This window comes from Erinaceus europaeus, chromosome 18, assembly GCF_950295315.1.
Source record: "Erinaceus europaeus chromosome 18, mEriEur2.1, whole genome shotgun sequence".
NCBI classification, from domain to species: Eukaryota; Metazoa; Chordata; class Mammalia; order Eulipotyphla; family Erinaceidae; genus Erinaceus; species Erinaceus europaeus.
In genome coordinates, this window is record NC_080179.1 from 9,744,779 (window position 1) to 9,769,811 (window position 25,033).

General features: G+C 39.2%; 1 protein-coding gene across 1 annotated transcript in view; it reads right to left on the reverse strand.

The window, feature by feature from the left end:
* Positions 1 to 1,324: 1,324 nt before the first annotated feature.
* PPP1R1C (protein phosphatase 1 regulatory inhibitor subunit 1C) overlaps positions 1,325 to 25,033 on the reverse strand; it is a 130,037-nt gene continuing 106,328 nt past the window's right edge. The window contains exon 5 of the mRNA XM_007522147.3: positions 1,325 to 1,668. Within this exon, the coding sequence (XP_007522209.1) occupies positions 1,580 to 1,668 (89 nt within the window). The 3' untranslated portion in view covers positions 1,325 to 1,579. The remainder of the gene's footprint in view (positions 1,669 to 25,033) is intronic.

Below are 25,033 nucleotides of genomic sequence, written 5' to 3' on the forward strand. Positions count from 1 at the left end.
CTTAACCCTCTGCACTACTGCCTGACTCCCCAATATTTCCATTTTATAAATAAAAATTTAAAAGAAAGGAAAAGAACAATCTAGAAAACTCATTAATATTATTAATGTCATTTACCAATGAGTTTTACATTTATTTACTTGGGGGAAAATATACTAAGGAAAATGATTGTCACTGTCATTGTATTGTGGGGCCACGTTTGTTTTTTAATCCTATAAAACTTGTATTTAAATTTAAAATAAATGCTTGACATAGTTAAATCTTGATATGAAAACCCTTTTTTTCTTTTCCTTTTACCACAACACTGTTCAACTCTGGTGTATGGTGGTGCTGAGAATTGAACCTAGGACTTTTGCTGCCTCAAGGATGAAAGGCATTTTATATAACCACTACCCTACTTCTCCCAAGTCTGATTATTTCCTGTATTAATTTTTCTCTTTACTGACCTCTGAGAAATCTCTATTTTTTAAAGTGTGTGAAATACTTGAATCTCATTAATGTATCAGAGTGGGGAATAGTTCTGGCATTTCCACCATCCTTGATAAATTTTGCATGTTTTACTTTAAAATGCCATGGAAATATACATTGTTCGTGAGGTCTAAATGTTGAATGATTAATAGCCATATTTCATACAGATGTCTTCTGTCTTTGAAAGCCTTCTTTCATACTAATTCTTACCTTCTCTACCAGTTCTATAGCTCCCAGCAAAGTGTTTTGCAAGGAACAGGTTCCTAAAAACTAGCTGTTGGATTATTGAACAGCAATATGAAAGAATGAATGAAATGTCTTATTTTTTGGTTGTAGAGTTATAAAATGTTAGTGATCCATTAAAATCCAGTAGGAAATAGCTATCTCTGATTTCAAGAAAATAATCCGAACACAAAGCAAAGGAGAAGAGATTTGCCATATTTGATTTTATTTTTGATTTAGCATTTTTCTTTCAAATAACAAAAAGAAATGCTGGAAAATATACTTCTCACAGCTTAGAAAATGAAATGAACTGTGTGGTCTTAAGTAACCAACTAATAGGTTGGAGAAAAAAATGTTTAATATATATACACTCATATATTGTGGTCATTTGAATCAAGAAATTTGGTATTTGTTCATCATCTTGAAATCCTCAATCCCATTCTGTATATGTCAGTATGATAAATGCAGATTTAAAAGTTACACGAGCCATTTTTCTGTAAATTCAATTCAGACATTCATGACTAAATGAACTTACTTCTTACTCTTAGTGATAATATTTACATTTGACCTTAGAAAGCAAACCATATCAGTCAGACAGCCAGGACTAAGCTTTTGCAGTATGCACATGTGTGCAAGTTTCTGTGTCATTAAAAAGAAAACCACAGTAAAATAAACACCCATTCTTTAATTGTTTAGCAGTATGGAATCATTTGTACTTGGTTCTGAAGTTCAACCAAGGTAGGCTTCCTGGATGTGGATTACTAACAGTGCATGTGTGTGGAGAGCAGGGATGGAGAGTGCTTCTGGACGGTGAGCAGTGGCGCTCCCTTAGATTTCAAAAAGTGGATAGTTCAGTTATTCCCGAGAAGTCATCTTGTCGCAGATCTGTAATTAGTGATCCCACTGTTCCTCTCTCTCATTTACACCTTCTTCTTCTTCAGGGAATGCTGACTCATTCTGGCCTTTCAGATGCTTAACCCCTGTAATTAAAAAGGAAAATATATAGATAGTGCTTGATTTAAGTTGAATTGAATTCAGATAGATCCACTGCTTTGCTGTAACAGATTGAAAATGAATAGAAAATTTCCCTAGGTATATATGTGCTTCTCTTTATGACTCTCAACAATATAATCCTAGAAAAACTCTTCAATTCACTGAAGAAGGAAAACACACACAACCAAACTCCCATTAGAGACAGGTTGTCTTTTATAATTAAATTTTCTCCATTAAGAATTGCATGGCAGGGAGTTGGGCGGTAGCGCAGTGGGTTAAGTGCATGTGGCACAAAGCGCAAGGACCAATTTAAAGATGTGGATCTGATCCGGTTCCAGGCCCAGGCTCCCCACCTGCAGGGGAGTCGCTTCACAGGCGGTGAAGCAGGTCTACAGGTGTCTATCTTTCTCTCCCCCTCTCTGTCTTCCCCTCCTCTCTCCATTTCTCTCTGTCCTGTCCAACAACGATGACATCAAATAACAACGACAATAGTAACTACAGCAATAAAAGAAAAGGGCAACAAAAGGGAATAAATCAATAAATATTTAAAAAAGAATTGCATGACAGTCTATTAAGATATACTACAGCTGTTCACAGTCTCTTACTGTAATTATGATATATCATTTAGTTCAAATATTCCTTTAGGCATCCTGAACTCTATTACAGAGAAATCCATTGAGATTCCTAGGAGCAAAGGTGTGTGTGTGTGTGTGTGTGTGTGTGTGTGTGTGTGTATGCACACCACTTCTGAACTTGTAAACAACGGGTTCACCAACTGTGAGTCTTCTTTGGGATCAGAACATACCCATTTGATTAGAAAACTTCTTCAACCACCCTTACCCCCAATCTACAGAGAAAATAAACTGGCAACTATCGCCAGCTTTATGGATTTATATGATCTAATCTTGTCCCATTTGGGCTCGTTATCACTACATTTCCTGTTACCCTTCTTACAGTAATTTAAGCTTTAGCAATGCTAACCTAACCAATTGTGTTCCCTGATCACTCCAGGCTCCTTCAAGTCTCCATGCTGTTCTCTGTTATTCTCACTGCCAAATATTGTCTTCCTACTCACCTACTTGACAATCTCTCACTCAGCTTTCTGGTCTCAGCTCGCCTCCTCCCTGAAGGCTCCTTAATTCACTAAGTATACTTAGATGAATCTTGGTCCTATTTCTCTATTATTCTTGGATCATCTTCTCTTGTATCAACTACTTTATTTGCATGTCTTGCTCTTTAGGCAATTTTAAAAAATAATTATTTATTTATTCCTTTTTGTTGCCCTTGTTGTTTTATTGTTGTAGTTGTTGTTGGATAGAACAGAGAGAAATGGAGAGAGGAGGGGAAGACAGAGAGGGGGAGAGAAAGACAGACACCTGCAGACCTGCTTCACTGAAGCCTGTGAAGGGACTCCCCTGCAGACGGGGAGCCCGGGGCTCGAACCGGGATTCTTAAGCCAGTCCTTGTGCTTTGCGCCACCTGCACTTAACCTGCTGCGCTACTGTCAGACTCCCTTTAGGCAAAAATTTTAATGTCAAGATTATGTAACTCTATTTTAGAGTCCCAAGCACAGTGCTTGGCAAACAGTTGGTTCTCATAAATGAGAAAAAATATTTTCACTAACATTTGTTAATTTCACATTAGTGAAGCAACAACTTGGTATATATCTTTGACACTTTCCCAATAATACACCTCAAATTTTACTTAGCTTAACTCATGTTTGAATGATTATCCAGATACCTACTATCCACATGAGGTATCTTGCTGGCCTGCCCAACTCATTTTGATCATTAGCTTTTGGCATGCTGACCAAGATTTTCTTCTCTTTTTTTTTTTTTTGGCTTTTTAAAAATTTTTATATTTATTCATTTATTTTGTTGCCCTTGTTGTTTTATTGTTGTAGTTATTGTTGATGTCATTGTTGTTGGATAGGACAGAGAGAAATGGAGAGAGGAGGGGAAGGCAGAGAGGGGGCAGAGAAAGACAGACACCTGCAAACCTGCTTCACCGCCTGGGAAGCGTCTCCCCTGCAGGTGGGGAGCCGGGGGCTCAAACCGGGATCCTTCCGCGGGTCCTTGCGTTTGACGCCACCTGCGCTTAACCCTCTGCGCTACCGCCTGACTCCCTCTTTTCTTTTTTTAAAATTTTTTTAAATTATATTTATTTTCCCTTTTGTTGCCCTTGTTGTTTTTTCATTGTTTTTGTAGTTATTGTAGTTGTTATGATGTCGTCATTGTTAGATAGGACAGAGAGAAATGGAGAGAGGAGGGGAAGACAGAGAGGGGGAGAGAAAGACAGACACCTACAGACCTGCTTCACCACTTGTGAAGCGATTTCCCTGCAGGTGGGCAGCCGGGGGCTTGAACCAGGATCCTTAGGCTGGTCCTTGCGCTTTGCACCACGTGTACTTCACCCAATTCCCTCTGACCAAGATTTTTCTTATCAAGATTCTAGGATTTATCACTGTTTTAGAGAACCAATTAGCCTTCTTTATAGGATCTTGAAATTTCTTGTGAAATATTAAAACCAAGTAATCATTCAGTAACCTGCCACAAGTTTCTTTCCTGAACTGAAATTCTCTGTACTTCCTCCTTCACAAAGGTTCTGTAGATTCCCTTTTATTCACAAGGTATCAAAGAGATGCAGTCTAGTTCAAGACTTTCTTTTTATTTTTTATTATTATCTTTTAATTTATTTCTTAGATAGAGACAGCCAGAAATTGATAGGGAAGGGGATAATAGAGAGACAGAGAGACACCTGCAGCACTGTTTCACCACTTTCAAAGCTTTCCCCACGTAGGTGGCCACGACCAAGGGCTTAAACCTGGGTCCTTGTTCATTGTAACATGTGAGCTCAACCAGGTGCACCAACACCTGGCCCGAAGACTTTCTTAAACTGGGGGTTTATATTTTAATATCAACATTATTTTTTTATTTAAAAGTCAAACATAAAAAATTATAATCAGGGTCAGGTGGCGGTGCACCTGATTGAGCGTACATGTTACAATGCCCAGGACCTGGGTTCGAGCCTCTGGTTCCCACCTGCAGGGAGAAAGCTTGGCAAGTGGTGAAGCAGTGCGGCACATGTCTTTCTTTCTCTCTCTGTGTCACCCCTTCCCTTTTGAGTTCTGGCTGTCTCTAGTCAATAAACAAATAAATAAATATAATAAGGTAAAAAATTATAATCAAAATACCACACTGCTCAAGTTGTTACTTAACTGTTTCTCAGATTAAAACTAAGTCTACTAGTTTACTAAAATCTGCACTTGGATTATTTTATAACAAAATAGATAACATAGACAAGAAAGTCTTTTTAAAGAAAAATAACTCATGGGGGCCAGGCAGTGGTGCAGCAAGTTAAGCTCATGTGGCATGAAGTGCAAGGACCGGCTCAAGGATCCCAGTTTGACCCCCAGCTCCCCACCTGCAGGGGGGTCACTTCGCGGGAGGTGAGGCAGGTCTGCAGGTGTCTATCTTTCTCTCCCCCCTCTGTCTTCCCCTCCTCTCTCATTTTCTCTCTGTCCTATCCAGCAACGACAGTAATAACAACAATAAGAACAGCAACAATGATAAACAACAAGGGCAAAAAAAAATGGCCTCTGACAGCAGTGGATTCATACTGAGCCCCAACGATAACCCTGGAGGCCAAAAACAAAAAGAGAAATAGCTCATTTATTCAAGTATTTTTATTTCCCTTTTCACAACTCATTCTATGTGAAGTATTTTGATGAGGCAAGTGTTGTGATACATTACCACAGAGATGTTCAACAGAACATCTTCATGAAACCTCAAATTCCTTAGTCCCCAATGCAGATCATATTAAAGTTCACTTCCCATTGAATAATGTATGGTTAATTCATGCTACTAACTTTTCCATTTTTCCTATAAACAAGATTATGTGTTTACAGATGCAGTAATGCTGACATTCAGGAGTGAAATCCTGTCGGAACCATCTAGTCATTTTCTCTCCAAGTCCCCACCTCCAATCCCCAAATACACATACATTTTCTGTGACACCTCATTGGCTATTGAGCAGTTGTGAGGGAGGTAGGGTCTGAAAGCGGCAATAAAGTTCTGAGCCTCTGCCAGCTGTTAAGGAAGATCAAGCTATTGGCTCACCTGCTCGGAGATGAGCACTGAGCCTGTGCAGAGCAGGCTGAAGACAAACAGATTCACCACAAAATAATGAAGGTTCTTTACAGCAAACAAACACACAAGAAAAGAATCATATGTAAGGCAAAGCTATGCTATATAAAGGTGTGAAGAAGTTGCAGGTAATTCAAGAATAAATAAAAGAAAAAGAAAGATTATTACCAATCAGAATACAAGATAGTCCTCTTCTTCGCTATTCAGTAAGCCAGGAGATGAAATGTAAGTTGGATGAAGGTGTGAAATAACAGTTAAGAATTATGAATAGGGAGTTGGGCAGTAGCGCAGTGGGTTAAGCGCATGTGACACAAAGCTCAGGGACCAGAAGAAGGATCCCGGTTCGAGCCCCCGGCTCCCCACCTGCAGGGGAGTCGCTTCACAGGCTTCAGTGAAGCAGGTCTGCAGGTGTCTGTCTTTCTCTTCCCCTCTCTTTCTTCCCCTCCTCTCTCCATTTCTCTCTGTCCTATCCAACAACAATGAAATCAATAACTACAACAATAAAACTTTAAACTTTATTTATTAATGAGAAAGATAGGAGGTAGGAGAGAAAGAACCAGACATCACTCTGGTACATGTGCTGCCAGAGATAAACTCAGGACCTTCTGCTTCAGAGCCCATTGCTTTACCCACTGTCCCACCTCCCAGACCACAATGGACATTTCTTTTCAACCACATACATCAGACCTCAGAAATAATTTTATAGTCCTTTCAGGAACTTCTGAGTAGATGTTAGAGTGTTCCTGACCATCTTGGAGTTCTTTTATAGTTGTAGTCATGCTTTTTTTTTTTTTTTTTTTTTTTTAGGGAAGAATGTTTCAGCAGAATTGCAGACCAGTCTGTGACCTTCAAATATTTATGAATATGAATCTTAGTCTACTCTTTTCCATTTAAAGTTAAAGGACATTTTCAGAGGACAAAGTGACTTGCATATATTTACACAGCCTTCAGTGGTTGAGCTAGAGCACAAAGTTTTATCACTATTGTCTACATCCTAGGACTCAATCTTTTGCTATTATTGATTACAATTGTTCTCGACTCGGAAATTGAATACAAATACTTAAATAATGAAGTACTTTTTTCTTTTTAATTGCCTTCAGAGTTACAGCTGGGGCCCGGTGCCAACACTATGACTTGACCAGACAGAGATAAATTGAGAAGGGAGGAGCGATGGGGGAAGAGAGAAAGACAGACACTTGCAGACCTACTTCATTGCTCATGAAGGATTCCCCTGCAGGTGGGGAGCTGGGGCTTGAACCCGTGTAATATGTGCACCTAGCTGGATGTGCTACTGCCCACCCCCAACCCTGCGCCAGTAATAAAGTACTTGGCATTTTAAAATTTGCATTGCTGATATATGTGGCTTTAACGTTGAGTCTTTGTTGTTGTTATTATTATTATTATTATTATTGTCCACCAGGATTATTGTTGGGGCTTAGTACTTGCACAAAGAATCCACTACTCCCAGTGGCCATTCTTTTTATTTTTCTTTTATTTGATAGGTCAAAGAGAAATTGAGAGGGGAGGGGGAGATAAAGAAAGACATATACAGCACTGTTTTGCTCTTCCCCCTGCCCCCACACACACACATAAGTGGGGACCAGAGGCTTGAACCCAGGTCCTTGGCAATATGTGCTCTCTGCAGTCCACATCACTGCCTGGACCCACAATATTACCACTTTCTTTCAGTGTGTTGATGAAGAATTAGCCCAGGTTCTTTATACACATGACTGCTGAGCATCTTTCGCAGCCCAATTTTCTATTGATTATTTCTTGGAGAGGAGAGACAGAAAGGAGAGAAAGGTATCACAGCATCTCTCTGCCACTCATGCGGTTTCTCTAGTGCTGTCCATGGTACTCACTTTTCATGTCAAGACTCAAAAACCAGGGCCTAATTGGCAGCAAGATTTGTGTTCTACTGCATAAGCTAACTCCAAATCTTATAGTTGAATCTTAATAGAATTTGGTGAGCTCTCTCTGTCCCAGGGGTGGGGTGGGGTGGGAGATTAATACTTTTAAATTGTACAGAATAAAAAATGTAAAATGGTAGACAGAAGAGATAGTAATTATGCAAAAAAAATTTTTTTTCTCCTAAGCCTCCAGAGACCCATATTCAGTCTCATGTACCACCATATGCCAGAGCTGAACACTGCTCTCTAGTAGAGAGAGAATATATAAATCTCCCACATCTTTATCACTACATCTGAGGTCAAAATCAGGCAAAATCCTGTGAAGATCCTGTTAACAGCCTAGGAGAAGAATTACACTGACGAACTGAGGGCTTATTTTTCTCTCTATGGTCAAGGGTTCTTCTAACATCCCTTCTTCACTTGAAGCCAGTGCATTCCCCAGGGACTCAGAAGTAGAGTTAATTTTTTTAGGTCTGCAAATAATGGAACTAAACAGTGTTGGGCAGTTTTACTTTAGAAAGAGACAGAATGGCTCCTAGGCTCTAAGACTTGACTGCCATCAATTGAACACAAAAGCACATCTAAAATAAAGACTACCAATCAGCACAAGTCAGAGCTCACCCTTGAAAGCACTAAGAATAAAGTAACAAAAGAAAGGCTACATTCACAGCAGATGCTTAGTGTGGAGTTGTTAAGCAGACAGGAAGTTGTAATGTGCTGGCATTTTAGAAGGTTCTGACCCTCAAGCAGGGTCCTTTACTGCTATCATGGCTAATGTATACTCAATTACATAACCAAATCAACTAGCTCTGATTAGAAGATCACAAAGGAAACCCTCTAGATAACAATAGTGTTCGCTGACAAAATAAAACCCCAACTAGACTTTAAAAAAAAAAAAAGTAAGGATGACTCATGAAGCTATATGAGAAAAGACTATCCCGGAAGTTTCATGGTCAAAGGACAGCAATGCTCCTGGTGTCAGGACTGAACGGTGGACATTCATAGAAGGAGAAGTTCAGAAATGAACACAGGCAGACTGATACATGCTTGATCATGTATCAGACATTTTTAAGGGTGTTGGCTGTTTATCTAGGGAAACTAGAAGATTGTTTTGTTCCTGTTGCTTTTAGTAGAGTAGCAACATGATCTCATTCATTTTTTTTTTTTTAATTCTAGCTTAGAAGGTGTCACTTAGGTAGTACAATAAGGAGCAACTCTTTTTATAGCCTTTGGAGAAATGTGGTCACTCCCCAAATATTGTAAGCCAAATGGAAAGATGCCAAAGAAACACAACTTACTAGAGCAGAAGCCTGCCTTTTGTTTTTTTAAGTCATTTATTATAGGATAGAGACAGAGAGAAATTGAGAGAGAAGGGAGAGATGGAGAGGAAGACAGACACCTGCTTCACCGCCTGTGAAGTTGACTCCCCTGCAGATGGGGAGCCGGGGCTCAACCAGGATCCTTGAGCTGGTCCTGGGGCTTTGTGCGCTTAACCTGCTGCACTGCCGCCCCACTCCCGAATGGCTGGAGGTTTTATGTGAACAAAACCTCCATGAATGCCAACTGTGGTAGGTGTTTACTTTGCAACTGTAAGTTTTACCTCTTGTAGCTCAACTAGGCTCTCACAATGAAGACCAAAAAGGAATTTTCTGATATCTTCACTAAGGAAGGGGCACTGGACATTGTCAAGTATACTGGAATATTCTGTTCTTGACAAAGCCTCACTTCAAGATAAACGTCTTTCTTTTTCCTTTCTTTTTTTTTTTTTGCCTCCAGGGTTCTCGCTGGAACTTTGTGACTGCGCCATGAATCCACCGCTATTGGTGGCCATTTTTTTCCATTGTTGTTGTTGCTGTTATTGTCATTGTATAGGACAGAGAGAAATTGAGGAGGGGGTGGTAGAGAAGAGGAGAGAAGGATAGACACCTGCAGACCTGCTTCAAAGCTTATGAAGCGACCCCGGGGAAGGTGGGGAACCGGTGTTCTTAAGCTGGTCCTTGCACTTTGCATCATCTGAGCTTAACCCGCTGCACTAAAACCTGCGCTCCTCTCCCATTTTACCACAGTCTAACTTTGTGGGTTTTATCTGAGTCTAAAACTACTAAAGGGAGGAAAATATCCAATTCCATGGCCTCTTTTTATTTTACCCTACCTCCTGATGGGAGTTGGAAGTTCTGCTATGATGGTTTTAGTTTTTTCAATTCAGATAAGCAAGACTGAGGGAATTTTGGACAGTTCAGAGATTTTTGAGAAAGGACATGCTGTAAAATAGTCATCTAAAAGAGTAGAAGAGAAAATGAAGTTGAGAATCACAACATGTTTGCCAGAAAACTTTAAGTACCCACTAAAAATTTGTAGTCCTGAATTCAAAGTAAAACTGGATAGTGAGGTTTAAATTAGCTGCCTGGGATCAGGGGTAGAGCAGGTCAAAGCCATGTCTTACCACTTATAAAAATTTTGTCAATTTGTTCTTATACCATCTCTACAGTATTTTATTTGTTAAATGTTTTTATACACTTTTCCCCATCATGTCCTGAAAAAATAAGCCAAGAATACCTTTTACATAAGAACACTAGTATTTTTTTAAATTTAATTTATTTATTATTGGATAGAAATTGAGAAATGAGGGGAAGATAGAGAGGGAGAGAAATAGAGAGACACCAGCAGAGATAGCACTCGTGAAGCTTTCTCCATGCAGGTGGGGACCAGGGGCTTGAACCCAGGTCCTTGTGAACTGTAGTGCATACACTTAGCCATGTGTGCCACCACATGGCCCCAACACTAGTATTTTTTTATTTTATTTTATTTTATTTTATGTACTGTTACTTGTTTATTAAGTTCTTGTTTTTTGTTATTTAAGTTTCTTTACTGGGGGATTAATGTTTTACAGTCAACAGTAAATATAATAGTTCATACATACATAGCAACACTAGTATTTTAAACAATGGCAGAAAGGGGTAATATTCAATCTGAGAACAACAACAACAAAAAAAATGACAAAAATTTTCTATAGCTCTTACCTTCACCAGAGCTTCCCAAAATGTTCAACTTTCTTTAAGGAAACTAAAGTTTGAAAAAGGCACATCTACACATTGGTATAGATTCAGCTTTAGTGTGTTATTTATTCCCTTATTAACTTGTCATTCCTGTCTGCAGCCATTTGCCAACCTTAGAATATTCTAGTTTATTTAACAATTACAGCTGTTCCTCACCATGCTACTACTCTGATGCCATTCTTGAAGACTTCAGTCTCCTGTACTTTTGTAGACTGTCAATCTAAACTCAGTTAATAATCAGGACCCATAATTCCACCCAGTGTTAAGAACACATAGTAAATCTTAAAAATAGAAACAAGAAATGGAATTTTCCCCATTAAACAGTTACTGTGATTAAGAAACTGTTAATGAATTCCATTGGGTATATGGGTTTACAACATAAACCATGTAAATACACTTGAGTATTTTGGTCTCACTTAAAACATTTCTTAGGTGGTGGGTAGATAGCATAATGCAAAAAGACTCTCATGCCTGAGGCTTCAAAGTCCCAGGTTTAATCCCCCAAACCACCATAAACCAGAACTGAAGTGTTCTGGTTAAAAAAAAACAAAAACAAAAAAACTTCTTTTATTGGAAAGTGCTGGTCCTGAGAGTCCATTATTAACATCTACTTTGAACAATCTGTTTAGTTCTATCCATAACCTGAAATGATTTTCCTCAATTCTTTCTGTGGAGGAAGGGCTTCACTCAGCTCTACTGTTTGACCACTAGGAAGTTTCTGAATGAGGAGATGGTTCTGCTTTTTCTTCTCTTCTGACCCAAGGACATGCAGTTCACCCTCAGATTTGCAACAGTGTTGCTCTACTGCAGCCCTGCCTTTGCTATTCAGATACAGTATTATCCTCTTAGGCATTCTTGCTCATGGGCAGTTTTAGTCTCTGACCCTTCCTAAGCAATTCAAGAGGCTCACTGACCTACTTTGTTCCTTGATTTACTGCCCTACAAGCGGTCTGTTACAGTCATCTCTCTTCTGTTCACAGAGATATTTAGCAATATGTGAACTGATGCCATTTCTTGCACCTCTTCTTAACTTCTTTTGAACTTTTTATTTTGTTAACAGTCTTTGAGAGCTGGGGAGACAGCATAATAGTTATGCAAAAGACTTTCATGCCTGAGGCTCTGGGGTCACAAGTTCATTCTTTGCTATCAACATAAACCAGAGTTGAGCAGTTCTCCCTTAGAAAGTAAACAGATAGGGCTGGGCGGTAGCACACCAGTTAAGTGCACATAAACAAACAAACAAACAAATAAATAAAATATAAAATAATTATCATCCTATTTAAAAGGAGTATTTTATGAAAAGGAGCAATTACATTTCAGATTCCACAGTGAGTGGTAATACTGCTGGCTTACATGAAGGGTAATATTAATTGAAATTTTTCTGAAAATGATAATTTTTTGTCATTTCTAATCTATAATTTTTAATACAGGAGGTAGAAAAGGGTTGTACTTATCCACTTAAATAGTTTTAATATCAAAACTACTTAGATAATAAACTCCAACAGCATAGATATTATAAATTAATTTTTCTAAAATTGTGGCTGAATTTGAATTAGCCTGTAAAGAAAAGATACTCACATTGCAGAGCATGTACAAAAAAGGGCACTTGCAATCTTTGCATTAGAAAAATTCTAAAAATTATTGTTTTATCAAAAAGTCCCTATCAACTTACATAAAAACTCACAGTTTGGGGCGTCGGGCTGTAGCACAGCGGGTTAAGCGCAGGTGGCGCAAAGCACAAGGACCGGCATAAGGATCCCGGTTCGAGCCCTGGCTCTCCACCTGCAGGGGAGTCTCTTCACAGGCGGTGAAGCAGGTCTGCAGGTGTCTATCTTTTTCTCCTCCTCTCTGTCTTCCCCTCCTCTCTCCATTTCTCTCTGACCTATCCAACAATGACAACAACAATAATAACTACAACAATAAAAACAACAAGGGCAACAAAGGGAATAAATAAATAAAATAAATATAAAAAAACTCACAGTTTGAAGGGTCAGTGAAATAGCTCTCTCATATAACTCCACATGCACATTTTGATCATGAACCATATTATCTGGTGGTTCTATTAATCATTCTTTATTACTATATGCACTGCTTTGCCATAAATATGACTCAGATTTGAACTTGGCCCCACTGCATCAAAGGAAGCTTCAGTGTTGTAGGGTCTCTTTCTGTCTCTGTCTTTCCCCATCTATCTAAAATTAAATGACTAAATAGGGTGGGGGGTAGACAACAAAATGGTTATGCAAAGATACTCTCATGCCTGAGGTTCCAAAGTCACAGGTTCAAATCCTACCATCATAAGTCAGAGCTGAGCAGTACTCTGGTAAAAAAAAAAAGGGGGGGGGGGAGTTGAGCTGTAGCACAGTGGGCTAAGTGCAGGTGGCACAAAGCACAAGGACCAGTGTAAGGATCCTGGTTTGAGCCCCTGGCTCCCCACCTGCAGGGGAGTTGCTTCACAAGCTTTGAAGCAGGTCTGCAGGTGTCTATCTTTCTCTCCCCCTCTGTCTTCCCCCTCCTCTCTCTATTTCTCTCTGTCCTATCCAACAAAAACGACAACAATAATAACTACAACAATAAAACAAGGTCAATAAAAGGGGATAGATAAATAAAGAAAGAAAGAATTACAGAGCCTTTTGTGGGGCTGTAGTTTTTTTTTTTTAAAAAAAAAGACTAAATAAATTTATAGTTTGAGAAGAATTCTCTAGACCTATGACTTGTTACAAATGATTTGAAATAATTTTAATCTATTCCCAAAATGTATTGTGCACCTAGTCTATTTATCTTCATTTGTTTACCTTTTATTTTTCTCTCTGGTAACAGAAACTCCAAGGGAAAAAAAAACACAGCTTGCTAACAGATGATAGATAGTAACTAGTCGCATTCTTCAGGGATTACAAAAAAAGGCATCAGGTATGAACAGTACAGGGGGTTGAGAGCTAGGCTGTCTGGTAGAATACATAATTCATATACTTGAGGACTTGGGTTTGAACTCACAGATACTACATACAGGTATCTACACGTTAGGAAGCTTCACCTGTATTGAAGCAGTGCTGTGGTGTCTCTCCTCTTCCCGTCTTTCTCTCTCCCTCTTTGTCTCTCACTATCTCTCAAAAAGTAGAAAGACCTGAAAAACATACCACAAAGCACTTAGTCAAATAGTTTCTCTTTAGACCTGGATACCCTCCTTGCCTATTTCATTTTCCTCAATTACTCTAAGGCTAACTTTGTCAGATAAAATAAGGACTACAAAAGCTGGATAAGAGCAAGAGACTGGCACACTTTAATGATGGCTCTTTTGGTCTCTACCAAGCCACCCCGTCACCCAAGGCAGTAATCAGGGAATTGTGAGATTCCCACATAGATATGATGAGCCTAGACCTCTAACAGATGCCTCTCTCCACTGTCACTGGGCCATCTCCAACAGGAACAGCATTGTGGACCCTCCTGAGGGCCTCTGTAGGACCTTGCCCTCCATGTGGAACAACAATGGTAGGGACTGCCCCACTCTCTGAGGGGAGGCTGGGTCAACATGCTCTGCCACTTGAGGAAGACTCGTCCTGAAATTAGCACAGCCTGGAAAGTTCTTAGCTATGACCACAGAATGTGAGCTCAGACCTACAGGGATACAGATGATATACAGGTTCTGTGCTGACTATGGGCCCAGATCAGATTGATAGGGTTTACACTCAATGATATTTACATATTCTTCCCATATCTGGGAGCTATTCTTTTAATTCTTCTGAAGAAAGGCAGAGTCGTGGCAATTTTAATTCAGGCATCAAGAAAGATCACAGGGGTTGACATGATTCAGAAATTAGAACTTTCTAACATTCTTTGTATCACAATATTTTTATAGTTTCTATTCTTAGCATATTTTTAAGACTGATAACACCTAGGAATAAGGCATTTTAAAAAAAGGGAAATAAAAGTATAGGTTAACTTAAAAAAAATAAAGAATAAGGCAAAAGATTTCCTAAAGCACATTTTTCTAGAAAAGCACTAATTTAAAATATTGTGAAGAACTTTTCCCATAAATCATGAACTATCTTAGGAGTTCCAAGATCTTCTGAACTACTTCCTGCACCAATAATTTTGCAAGATAGCAAATTATTTCAGTCCTGCTTTTTTATCCCCCCTCTAGAAAATATGACCACCAAATGAACCATAAGGAACAGATTACATCTGTTGAATAGTCTACTATTAGAATAAAATTTTTCATTATATTTACAACAAAGTTATTTTAGGTAGTTTATTATAATATTCCAAATATTTTAGATATTTTTGCTTAATTTAATGCTCTCTACACAAATAACTAGAGACTAGTGGAGATGTTGAAACAGAACAGAAAGTTCCTTTGTGCTATAAACCAAATGTCATCAGAAGAAGCAACATTCATCATATTTGAAGAAAATGCAAAAATCAATGAAAAATTTCCCTACTTCTACTACTAAATAAGTCTCCAGTTTTAAGAAGAGATTTTAAAGACTTGTGGAAGGTATGATCATGGAGTAACAGCAAACAGAACAGACTCTCTTTTTAAGCAACAAATATTTACAACATTCAAACTTAACAACTTCATCAACTACAGCCAAGACATCCACAGAAGCACTGTAGCCTCAGGGAGAAAACTAGACTTAATACTTCAAGTTCTCTAACTGCCCAGACCATAGTTCTGAGTATATATATTTTCTTTAGCTTAAGTATTTAATGTTTTAGACTTGTAAGATGATCAGATTCTGACACTGGACTTAAATTGTTTAAGTAGTTCTAATATATATATATATATATATATATATATTTTTTTTTTAAATCATCAAACAAGTAAATTCAGAAAAAGTTAAGGCTCACTAAGACCCCACTAAAATGCTAGATTTATTTCCTCCCTAACTTGAGGCCAGATCCCATAAACGCAATACCCATTTGGCTGCGACAAACAGCATTCAATGCTTTAAAAACTGGGAGAAAATCTAAACTCCTCAAAGAAGTGACAAAAAAAACACTGGGTAAGGGCAGAAGATTGGCTCACGTAACAATGGTCTTTGTGGTCCCCATCAGGCCACCTGTCACATGGGGTCCTAGACAGGGAATCCTTGGATTCTCCCATAGATAATGAGGGCCTATGCACTGGGCAGTGACACACCCAATAGAGAAGATATGTTACCATGTGCAAGGACATAGGTTCAAGCCCCGGGGCCCCACCTGCAGAGGGAAAGCTTCATGAGTGGGTAGAGGAGTGCTGCAGGACTCTCTCTCCTCTCCTCTCTCTCTCTGTCTCTCTATCTCTATCTCTCTCCTGCTCTCTGTCTCTTGCTTTCTCTGATAATAATAATAATAATAAGGGCTTAAACCTCTAATAGATCCCTCTCTCTACAGTCACTGGTCACACCCACTGGACATGTCATCATAACCCCTTTACTAGGTTTCTATAGGACTGTACCCTTGCTATGAACTAGCAATGGTAGAGACTGTCCAACTCTCCAGAGAAGGCGAGGTCATTGCACTCTACCACTTGAGAAGGCTGATTCTGAAGTGTGTGCAGCCTCGACTGTTCCCAGCTGTGACCGAGCACTGTGAGCTAGGTCTGACAGTGACTCTGGGCTTGTTAAAGCCCCAGTGCTAAATATGAACAGATATGGACCCCCAATTAGATCATTATGGTAAACAGCTAATGGCATTTATATATTTTCTTCAAGTTTATGAGCAGCTCTCTGCCTTAATCCTGCTACGAAGCTCTACTTTCAACTCTGAGACTTTCTTCCCAGACAATATTTATATTATAATAATCCACCCTGATGTTAGCTATCAAGCTTAAGCAAAGATTACTAAAACATAGGCTCCTAGGAACATTCCTAAAACAGACTTCCTAGCTTCCCTCTACCCTAAGGTCTCTACTTTCATCTGATCTATTCCTACTTTATGGTTCCTGTTTATTAAATATTTTTTCCTGCTTTATATCTTGCTGTCTTTCAGCCACCAAGTTACAGATACTATCATAATTCCATCCTGAACTTCCTGGGCAGATGACCTCACCAATGTGTCCTGGAACCTCACCTCTCCAGAGCCCTGCCCTCTACAGAAAGACAGAAACAGGCTGGAGGTATGGATCCACTAGCCAATGTCCATGTTCAGCAGAGAAGCAACTACAGAAGCCAGACCTTTGACTTTCTTCATCTCAAAAAGAATTTTGGTCCATACATCTAAAGGAATAAAGAATAGGGAAATTTCCAGTGGAGGGGATGGGACACAGAACTCTGGTGGTGGGAACTGTATGGAACCATACCTTTATTTTCTTGTAAATAATATTAAACCACTAATAAAAATTTAAAAAATAAAATACTACTATAAAAAGAGATATTTTATCAGTAAATGTGTATGTGTAAGCTATTTGGAACTCAATATACTTTTTTTTTTACTTTTTTTATTATCTTTATTTATTTGTTGAATAGAGACAGCCAGAAATCAAGAGGGGCAGGGGAGATAGAGAGGGAGAGAGACAGAGAGACACCTGCAGCCCTTCTTCACTGCTCATAAAGTTTTCCCTGTGCATGTGGGGAACAGGGACGAGAACTTGGGTCCTTGTGCACTTTAACATGTGCACTTAACCAGGTGTGTCACCAGCCAGCCCCCCCCCCCCCAATATACTTTTCTATAGAGATGTGTTGGAAAGCCTGTCTCGTTTGCATAGACTACTATAAACTATCTTCCAGAGAAAAAATTTAACATTTATTATCCTGATAAACTCAGAGTAAAGGCTGGATAATGGAACCTGTGCTATTAGTTGGCATCTAGGATTCAGAGATAATGTGCATATGACAGGAGAAAAAAAAACATTTTTAAACCTGAAAGAAATGAGAAGAAATTAGTAGGAAGAGAGGAACCTGTTGGTTAAATGAGAAGTAGAAAAGACTTGAAAGAAGAGGATTTTCAGAGACTTTACTTTGAGATGCTTGACATTTCATCCTCTCCTCGGTTTACTTTATGAAATCGTCAGTAAAGTCTACATTTCTACTTGAACCTGCGTACAAGAAATGCCTTCAGGGATTCAGGAAGAGGCAGTGAAGGGATGTAATTTGGGACTCAAGATAGTTGACTAGAGAAGCCTGCAGTACCTGCTTCTAACCCATAAAGACCCCGAAATGCAGCGCTGGCACTTTCATTTTAAGCCAAATTGAGACTAGCCTTGTGTCTGGGATCAAATACACTTTATATTTCAAATATAGATGCCAGAAACTATCTATGAAACTATCACTGGCTTTGTGGAAAGAGTGAAGAAATAGCAGGTGTTCAGTCTCAGTAGAAAACTAACATTCTATTCTTGCCTCACTTCTCCAGAGTTGTCATGTGTGTACATGTCATGTCTGGGGAAGAGGGATTGTGGGATGCTCAGGTATTTATTCTGTATATGATAAGTTCCTAGTTTTTTCCCCCTATGATTTGTTTTAAAGCACATCAGAGTATAGAACATGATATGTAAATATATATATATGTGTGTATATATATATACATATATGAATGTGTGATAAACTTTTTGTCAACCCCTTTGGGATAGTTGACTAATATTTCAAGTATGCTAATCAGAACTAGCACTAGAGAGGACATTTGAAGAATTCTAATGGAAAAAGCTACTTCAGAAGAACACCATTTGTAACTCCAATCACAGCAGACAGTTTATTAATTAATAGACGATATGCTATAATGATTTTTCTTCGGGGAAATCAGCAGTATGTCAGACCTGTGTATTGATTAGAAGCCTTGAATAGGAACTCTTTCACTTGCATGAATAAAGTTTAACAGTCCAGTAGGCTTAATTGCCCTAATTATATTTTTTAAAGTGAAACTTAGTATTTGGAAATATGATTTATTTTGTGCACAGTCTTTATCATCTGATTCTGACCAGAAGATTAAAAGACTTGTACAAATAAGAAACTGTCCACTCTTTTTCAATAAAATTTCTTCTTGGGCAACCTCCAAGGATAGTGCATAAAAACAATGAGGTTTTATAATGATTCATAGACTTTGAATAAAGAAGTTGCTTGCACATGAGACAAACTTGACATTCAGTCACACTGATTTTTCTCAAGGAAAGGAATCTTAGTTACAAAATCATGAAGGTTAGATGGGGCTTGATGTGTTTAAAGGACAGAAAGAAAGAGGCCGGGAGGTAGGGCAGCGAGTTAAGAGCACATGGCATGAAGATCAAGGACAGGCATAATGATCCCGGTTTGAGCCCGGGCTCCTCACCTGCAGGGGAGTCGCTTCACAAGAGGTGGAGCAGGTCTGCAGGTGTCTGTCTTTCTCTGCCCCTCTCTATCTTCCCTTCCTCTCTCAATTTCTCTCTGTCCTAGCCAACAACGAACGACATCAACATCAACAACAATAGTAACAACAAGGGCAACAAAAGGGAAAAAATAGCCTCCAGGAGCAGTGGATTCGTAGTGCAGGCACCGAGCCCCAGCAATAACCCTGGAGACAAAAAAAAAAGCAGAAAGAAGACCACTGAAGGCATAAAATAGGGCAAATTCTGAAGCTAAGTGTGGATTTGTGAAGAGAGATGAGACAAGGGGAGGATCCAGTTCCTGCAGGACCGGATAAGCCAGAGCAAAGAGTTTCATCTATTACTAGTAATATTGGGACACAAACTATTCCTTAGGTGAATGCTATAGTCATCATGGATTACAAATACATATGCCTAAAATGGTCCGTCGAGTAACATATATAGAAGTAGCAGTCAAACTGTAAAACAAAACAAAAAAAAAAGATTAACAGCTTAGGTTCAATTCCAAATGGTAATTGGAGGTAGAACTAAAGGTCATTCGTGGATGGTGGAGACTGTTGGAAATTAAAATCATGAGCTTCACCTGAGTGAAGAGACCTTCCGATTAGATCCAGCTGATTGTGCTATGCAGGTGAATCAAGAGCTGCCTCACCCTCTGACTTTTTTCTTTTACTTTTTTTTTAACCAGAGCACTTTTCAGCTCTGGTTTAAGGTGGTGCGGGGGATTGAACCTGGGACTGTGGAGCCTCAGGAATGAGAGTTTGTTTGCATAACCATTATGCTGTCTACCCTCCACACTGTCTGACTTTCTAAGGTGAGCCATACACCCGGACCTTCTTATGAAATAGAATACTTAAATGGTGTGGACACTAGTTTAAAAGAAAATAAACTGTAATGTGACATAGGCAAATCATGACTCAGGTATCCATGAATAACTAATCTATAAAAGCGCATGACTACTTTCAGTACTTAAGAAATGCCTTATCAAGGGTCCGGGTGGTAGCACAATGGGTTAAGCGCACTTGGCGTAAAGCGCAAGGTCCAGCGCAGAGATCCGGGTTCCAGCCTCCCGCCCACCCCATCCTGCTTCTGCTCCCCACATGCAGGGAGTCGCTTCACAAGCGGTGAAGCAGGCCTGAAGGTGTCTTTGTCTCCCTTTCTCTGTCTTCTCCTCTCTCAATTTCTCTTTGTCCTGTTCAACAACATCAATAACAATAACAAGGGCAATAAAAATGGGGAAAATAGCCTCCAGGAGCAGTTAATTGTAGTGTAGACACAGAGCCCCAGCGATAACCCTGGAGGCAGAAAAATAAATAGAAATCTCTTATCACCACATCTTTCTTATAAGTTGCAGATCTATCTTATCTTATAAGTTGCAGATCTTACTTTCCCAAGAGAAAAAGAAGTTTAAGCTAACTTTATTTATTTATTTATTTATTTAGCCTCCGGGGTTATCACTGCGGCTCATGCCGGTATTACGAATCCACTGTTGCTGGCGGATATTTTTCCCATTTTATTTATTGTGAAAAGTTCCAGCTGCAAAGTGAGGACCCCGGGGCTCAAGCCCGAATCCTTGTGCTGAGTATTAGCCTTCCAAACCTTAGGTTTCTAAATTTCTTCAGCCCAACATTTTTTTATCCAGGTACTTATTGAGTGCATAGTGAGTTTTAAGTGCTTAAGTATATATGATTCAGCAAAAAGCAAAGTTCTCATTTTGACCTTGTTAAAGCCCTGAAAGGCCACTCACAAAGAGGACAGAGGGGGTGGGGAAGTTGCTTGGTGTTGAAGCACCGACTTTGAGTAAGACCTTAAGGTCAGTATCTAGCATTACATAAGAACAACGACTTCAAACTTTTAAGATAGAAAAATGCTTTGGAGGTGGGGGTAGATAGCATAATGGTTAGATAATGGTAGATAGCGTAATGGTTATGCAAAGAGACTCTGATGCCTGAGGCTCCATGGCCCCAGGTTCAATCTCCTCCCCTCCCCCATTAGCCAGGCTGAACAGCGCTCTGGTTAAAAAAGAAAAACGTTTTGCTCTCCCTTTTATTTTCTCCCTCTCTCATAAAAGTAAACGTGAATAAACAGTATATTAGATTAGCAGCAGGAAATACAAAGAGGAGAAATCTGAAGATGGAAAGGTAAAGGCAAGTGATAGATTTAACAAATCTGAGCTTGAGATCCTACCACTGATGGCAACGAGTACTAGAAAGAAAAGAAAGTTTTGAAGTGCTTTAGTCTTCCATTCACACCCACAAATCCAGACTCCATTTTATTCATTTAAAACTTTATTTACTTTTACTTTTTTTTGTGTGGCCATTTTAAGAGGATGGTTTGCAGCACTGCTGTTCCTGCATGCACACAATTTCTCATCTCTCTCCGGGCAGTGTCTGCAACACTCTCTCTCTCCCAGCATAAGTCCTCTTCCACATTCATGCACCAGGAAGGACCTGCCTCTGTCCTCTAGCATTTAATTGAAACTTTCTCTAGCCTCCTCCCCTTTCATCTCCTATTCACTAATCTTCTCAATCTTTATTATTATTCTTTATTTTCCCTTAAGTTGCCCTTGTTTTTTGTTATTGTTGTAGTTATTGTTGACGTCATTGTTGTTGGATAGGACGGAGAGAAATGGAGGGGAAGAGAGAGGGGGAGACAAAGATAGACACCTGACCTGCTTCACCACTTGTGAAGCGACTACTCTGCAGGTGGGGAGCCAAGAGCTCGAACCGGATCCTTATGCTGGTACTTGGGCTTCGAGCCACGTGCGCTTAACCCGCTGCTATACTGCCCGACTCCCTGCTCAATCTTTTACCAAAGTTAAAGGTGACCTTTGATTACCTTAGCTCAATAGACATCCCTTAAACTTTAATCTTATTTTACATTTACTCAGTCTTTACTATTGCTAAGACATCCTCAATTCCTTGAGGTCCAACTTCTCTTGATTTCTGAGATGTCAGTATTGTTAGGTGAGTAGTATGGCCACCCTGGATTGTAAACCCATCTTCCTAAAGTGGTCAGGAGAGTAAGATAAACATAACATAAATGAATGTAGCTATCAAAGTACAAAGAAAAAAAATCATACTCTTTTACCCTCTATTTTTCTGCTATTAATACCTTCTACTTAAGTGTTAATATCCTTCTGTGGAAATTTATTACTTACTTAAGGATTTCTAAAGATCCTTGTGAATATAGGCATCTTAACATACTGTGCACGTCTTCATTCATTCTTAATCCTTATCTTGATTAACTGCATTCAGTGTTTCATTCAGGGCAAGGAATCGTGATAAAGTCAGTCAGCGGAGTACTCAGTTGAACTTAACTGTTACAAAGTGCAAGGACCCATAAGGTCCCAAGGTCAATTCCTCTCTCTCTCTTTCAATGAATAAATATTTTTAACAGTAGCTACGGCTGCTTGCATTTATAAAAGGCAAGAAAGCTAAATGTGAGACAAAACATAATTCAAAAATATGATTACTGAAGAACAATTGGAGAGACCAAGAAACTTATGCTAGTTGGATCCTCTCCCTCTCCCTCTCCCTCTCCCTCTCCCTCTCCCTCTCCCTCTCCCTCTCCCTCTCCCTCTCCCTCTCCCTCTCTCACTCTCCCCCTCCCTCTCTCTCTCTTCCCCTGGGCCCTGATGGAGCTGGAGTTCCAACTGAGAATTTATCTCTATCTCTCTTACTGTCCTTTCCAGACTACTGCTGAATAGGAGTGATCTTTAAGTTTTTGGCTTTCTATCTACCTAAAACTTTAAACTCAAATTTACTACAGATCTTTCCAAGGCACTGTTTCACTGAGCCGTTCTTAAACTAAGATAATCTAAACAGCTGCGATCTATTACAGAATTGTCTGGCTCCAGTTAGACATGCCTTAAAAAAAAAAATCAGAACTGCAACGTCACTGTAATTAGAGGTTAGTTTACAAAACCAAGACGTAACTGGTATTCCTACATAGGGCCAGCTTGACCTGATTTTCTAATAAGATATAAAGTAGTCCAACTGCCTGCTCATTCTCTTTTTTCCAGACTGTGAGGTTTTTTCAATCTATTAGAAAGATTTAAAGATCTAGTTTTGTTACAATGGCATTGATTATTTCTTTTATTTTAAAAAAAATCACATTTCATGGTTGTAGGATTACAGGGTATATTTCCACACCATGTCCACAACCAGAGTCCTGTGTTCCCACCCTCCTAGCATCCAAAGTTAGTCACCGTAATTTTCACCATTCTCAGAAAGAATTTGCTTGCTTTTGTTTTGGGGTGTTTTTTCACAAGTTCATATGTATCAGTTTTTTAGACTATACATGTGTGAAACTATCTGTGTCAATGAACTGAAATAAAAGATGCTTTGGGTATCAAGAAATGGTCCCAGGGGGTCCGGCAGTAGCGCAGCAGGTCAAGAGTACATGGTGTGAAGCACAAGGACGAGTGTCAGGATCTGGGTTCAAGCCCCTGGCTCTCCACCTGCAGGCGGGGGGGGGGGGTGTCTCTTCACAAGTGGTGAAGCAGGTCTGCATGTGTCTATCTTTCTCTGCCCCCTCTGTCTCTCCTCCTCTCTCGATTTCTTTCTGTCCTGTCCAACAACAATGACAGCAATGACAACAAGAATAATAATGAAAACAAGGGCAACAAAATGGGGACAATGGCCTCCAGGAGCAGTGGATTCGTAGTGCAGGCACTGAGCCCCAGTAATAACTCTGGAGGCAAAAAATAAAAATTAAAAATAAAAAAGAATAAAAAATAAAAAAGTAAAAAAAGAATGGTCCCAAATAGCTTAGAGTATGTTTATAGTATGATCATCACTAGTATCTCTATCAAAAAGTCTGTTTTTAGCTTAGTCTTGATTACATTAAACCAAGCACTCAGAGCTAAGGAAAGATCAGATTACAAGAGAGTATAGACAAATAACTAATGTAGTTGAAACAGTCGTGAAAGAAATTTTGTAACAAGAAGGCTGTCAAACCCTCAGTCAGCTTTGCCCGCCAGTTTCTCCCTGGGGAAATGCATATTCCATGGTTGTAATCTCACTTTGTGTACCCATTACCTTGACTGGCTGATACCCATGAACTCTGATAACCAATCAACTCTTTTAAAATGTGTTTTATTGGGAGTCGGGCAGTAGCGCAGTGGGTTAAGCACAGCTCAGGAAGCATTCCCCCTGCAGGTGAGGAGTGGGGTGGGGTGAGAATTCTCTAACCAATATCCTTGAACATGGTAATCATGACTACAACCAGGTATGCCATGATTGACCCCTAGATATTTCTTAAGTACCTATTATGACTTTTTTTCATTTAATGTTTTGTAATGATTACCTTCGAGTCTTATTTGTGACAGATTCATAAATGCAAAATTTTATAACAAGAAAATTGAGCATTTTTCTGCTTCTTGTAAAACTGGGACAATGTATAATCCAGTAACAATGTATGACTACTTCTTTTACTACACTCTCACAAAGTTTGAACATTATCCTTTCAGTTCTGGAAAAAAAAAAGTCTTTTAAATCTATATCCCGTCAACTTAAAAGGAAGTTTTTCTTTGTTGGTTTGTGTTCACTGACATTGTTATTTATATAAAGCATGCATACATCCTTTTAAAGTGTTAGCATATTATTTTTTTATTTCTGAGTGCTCTTGATAATGAAATAATTTTGCCTGACATTTTCCAACCTACCACTTATCTTTATTTTTATCATTTATTTATTTATTTATTATTATTGGATAGAGACAGAGAAACTGAGAGGGGAGGGGAGCTAGACAGACAGAGAGACACCTGCAGTTCTGCTTCACCACTTGCTTTTCCCCTGCAGGTGGGAGGGCCAGCGGCTTGAACCCAGGTCCTTGCACACTGTGATGTGTGTGCTTAGCCAGATGTGCCCCTGCCTGGCCCCCACTTATCTTTCAACAATGTTGGGAATTTTAGAATTTTCCCTTTATACAGTTCTCTCATATTTTTTTAATTCGTAATTCTG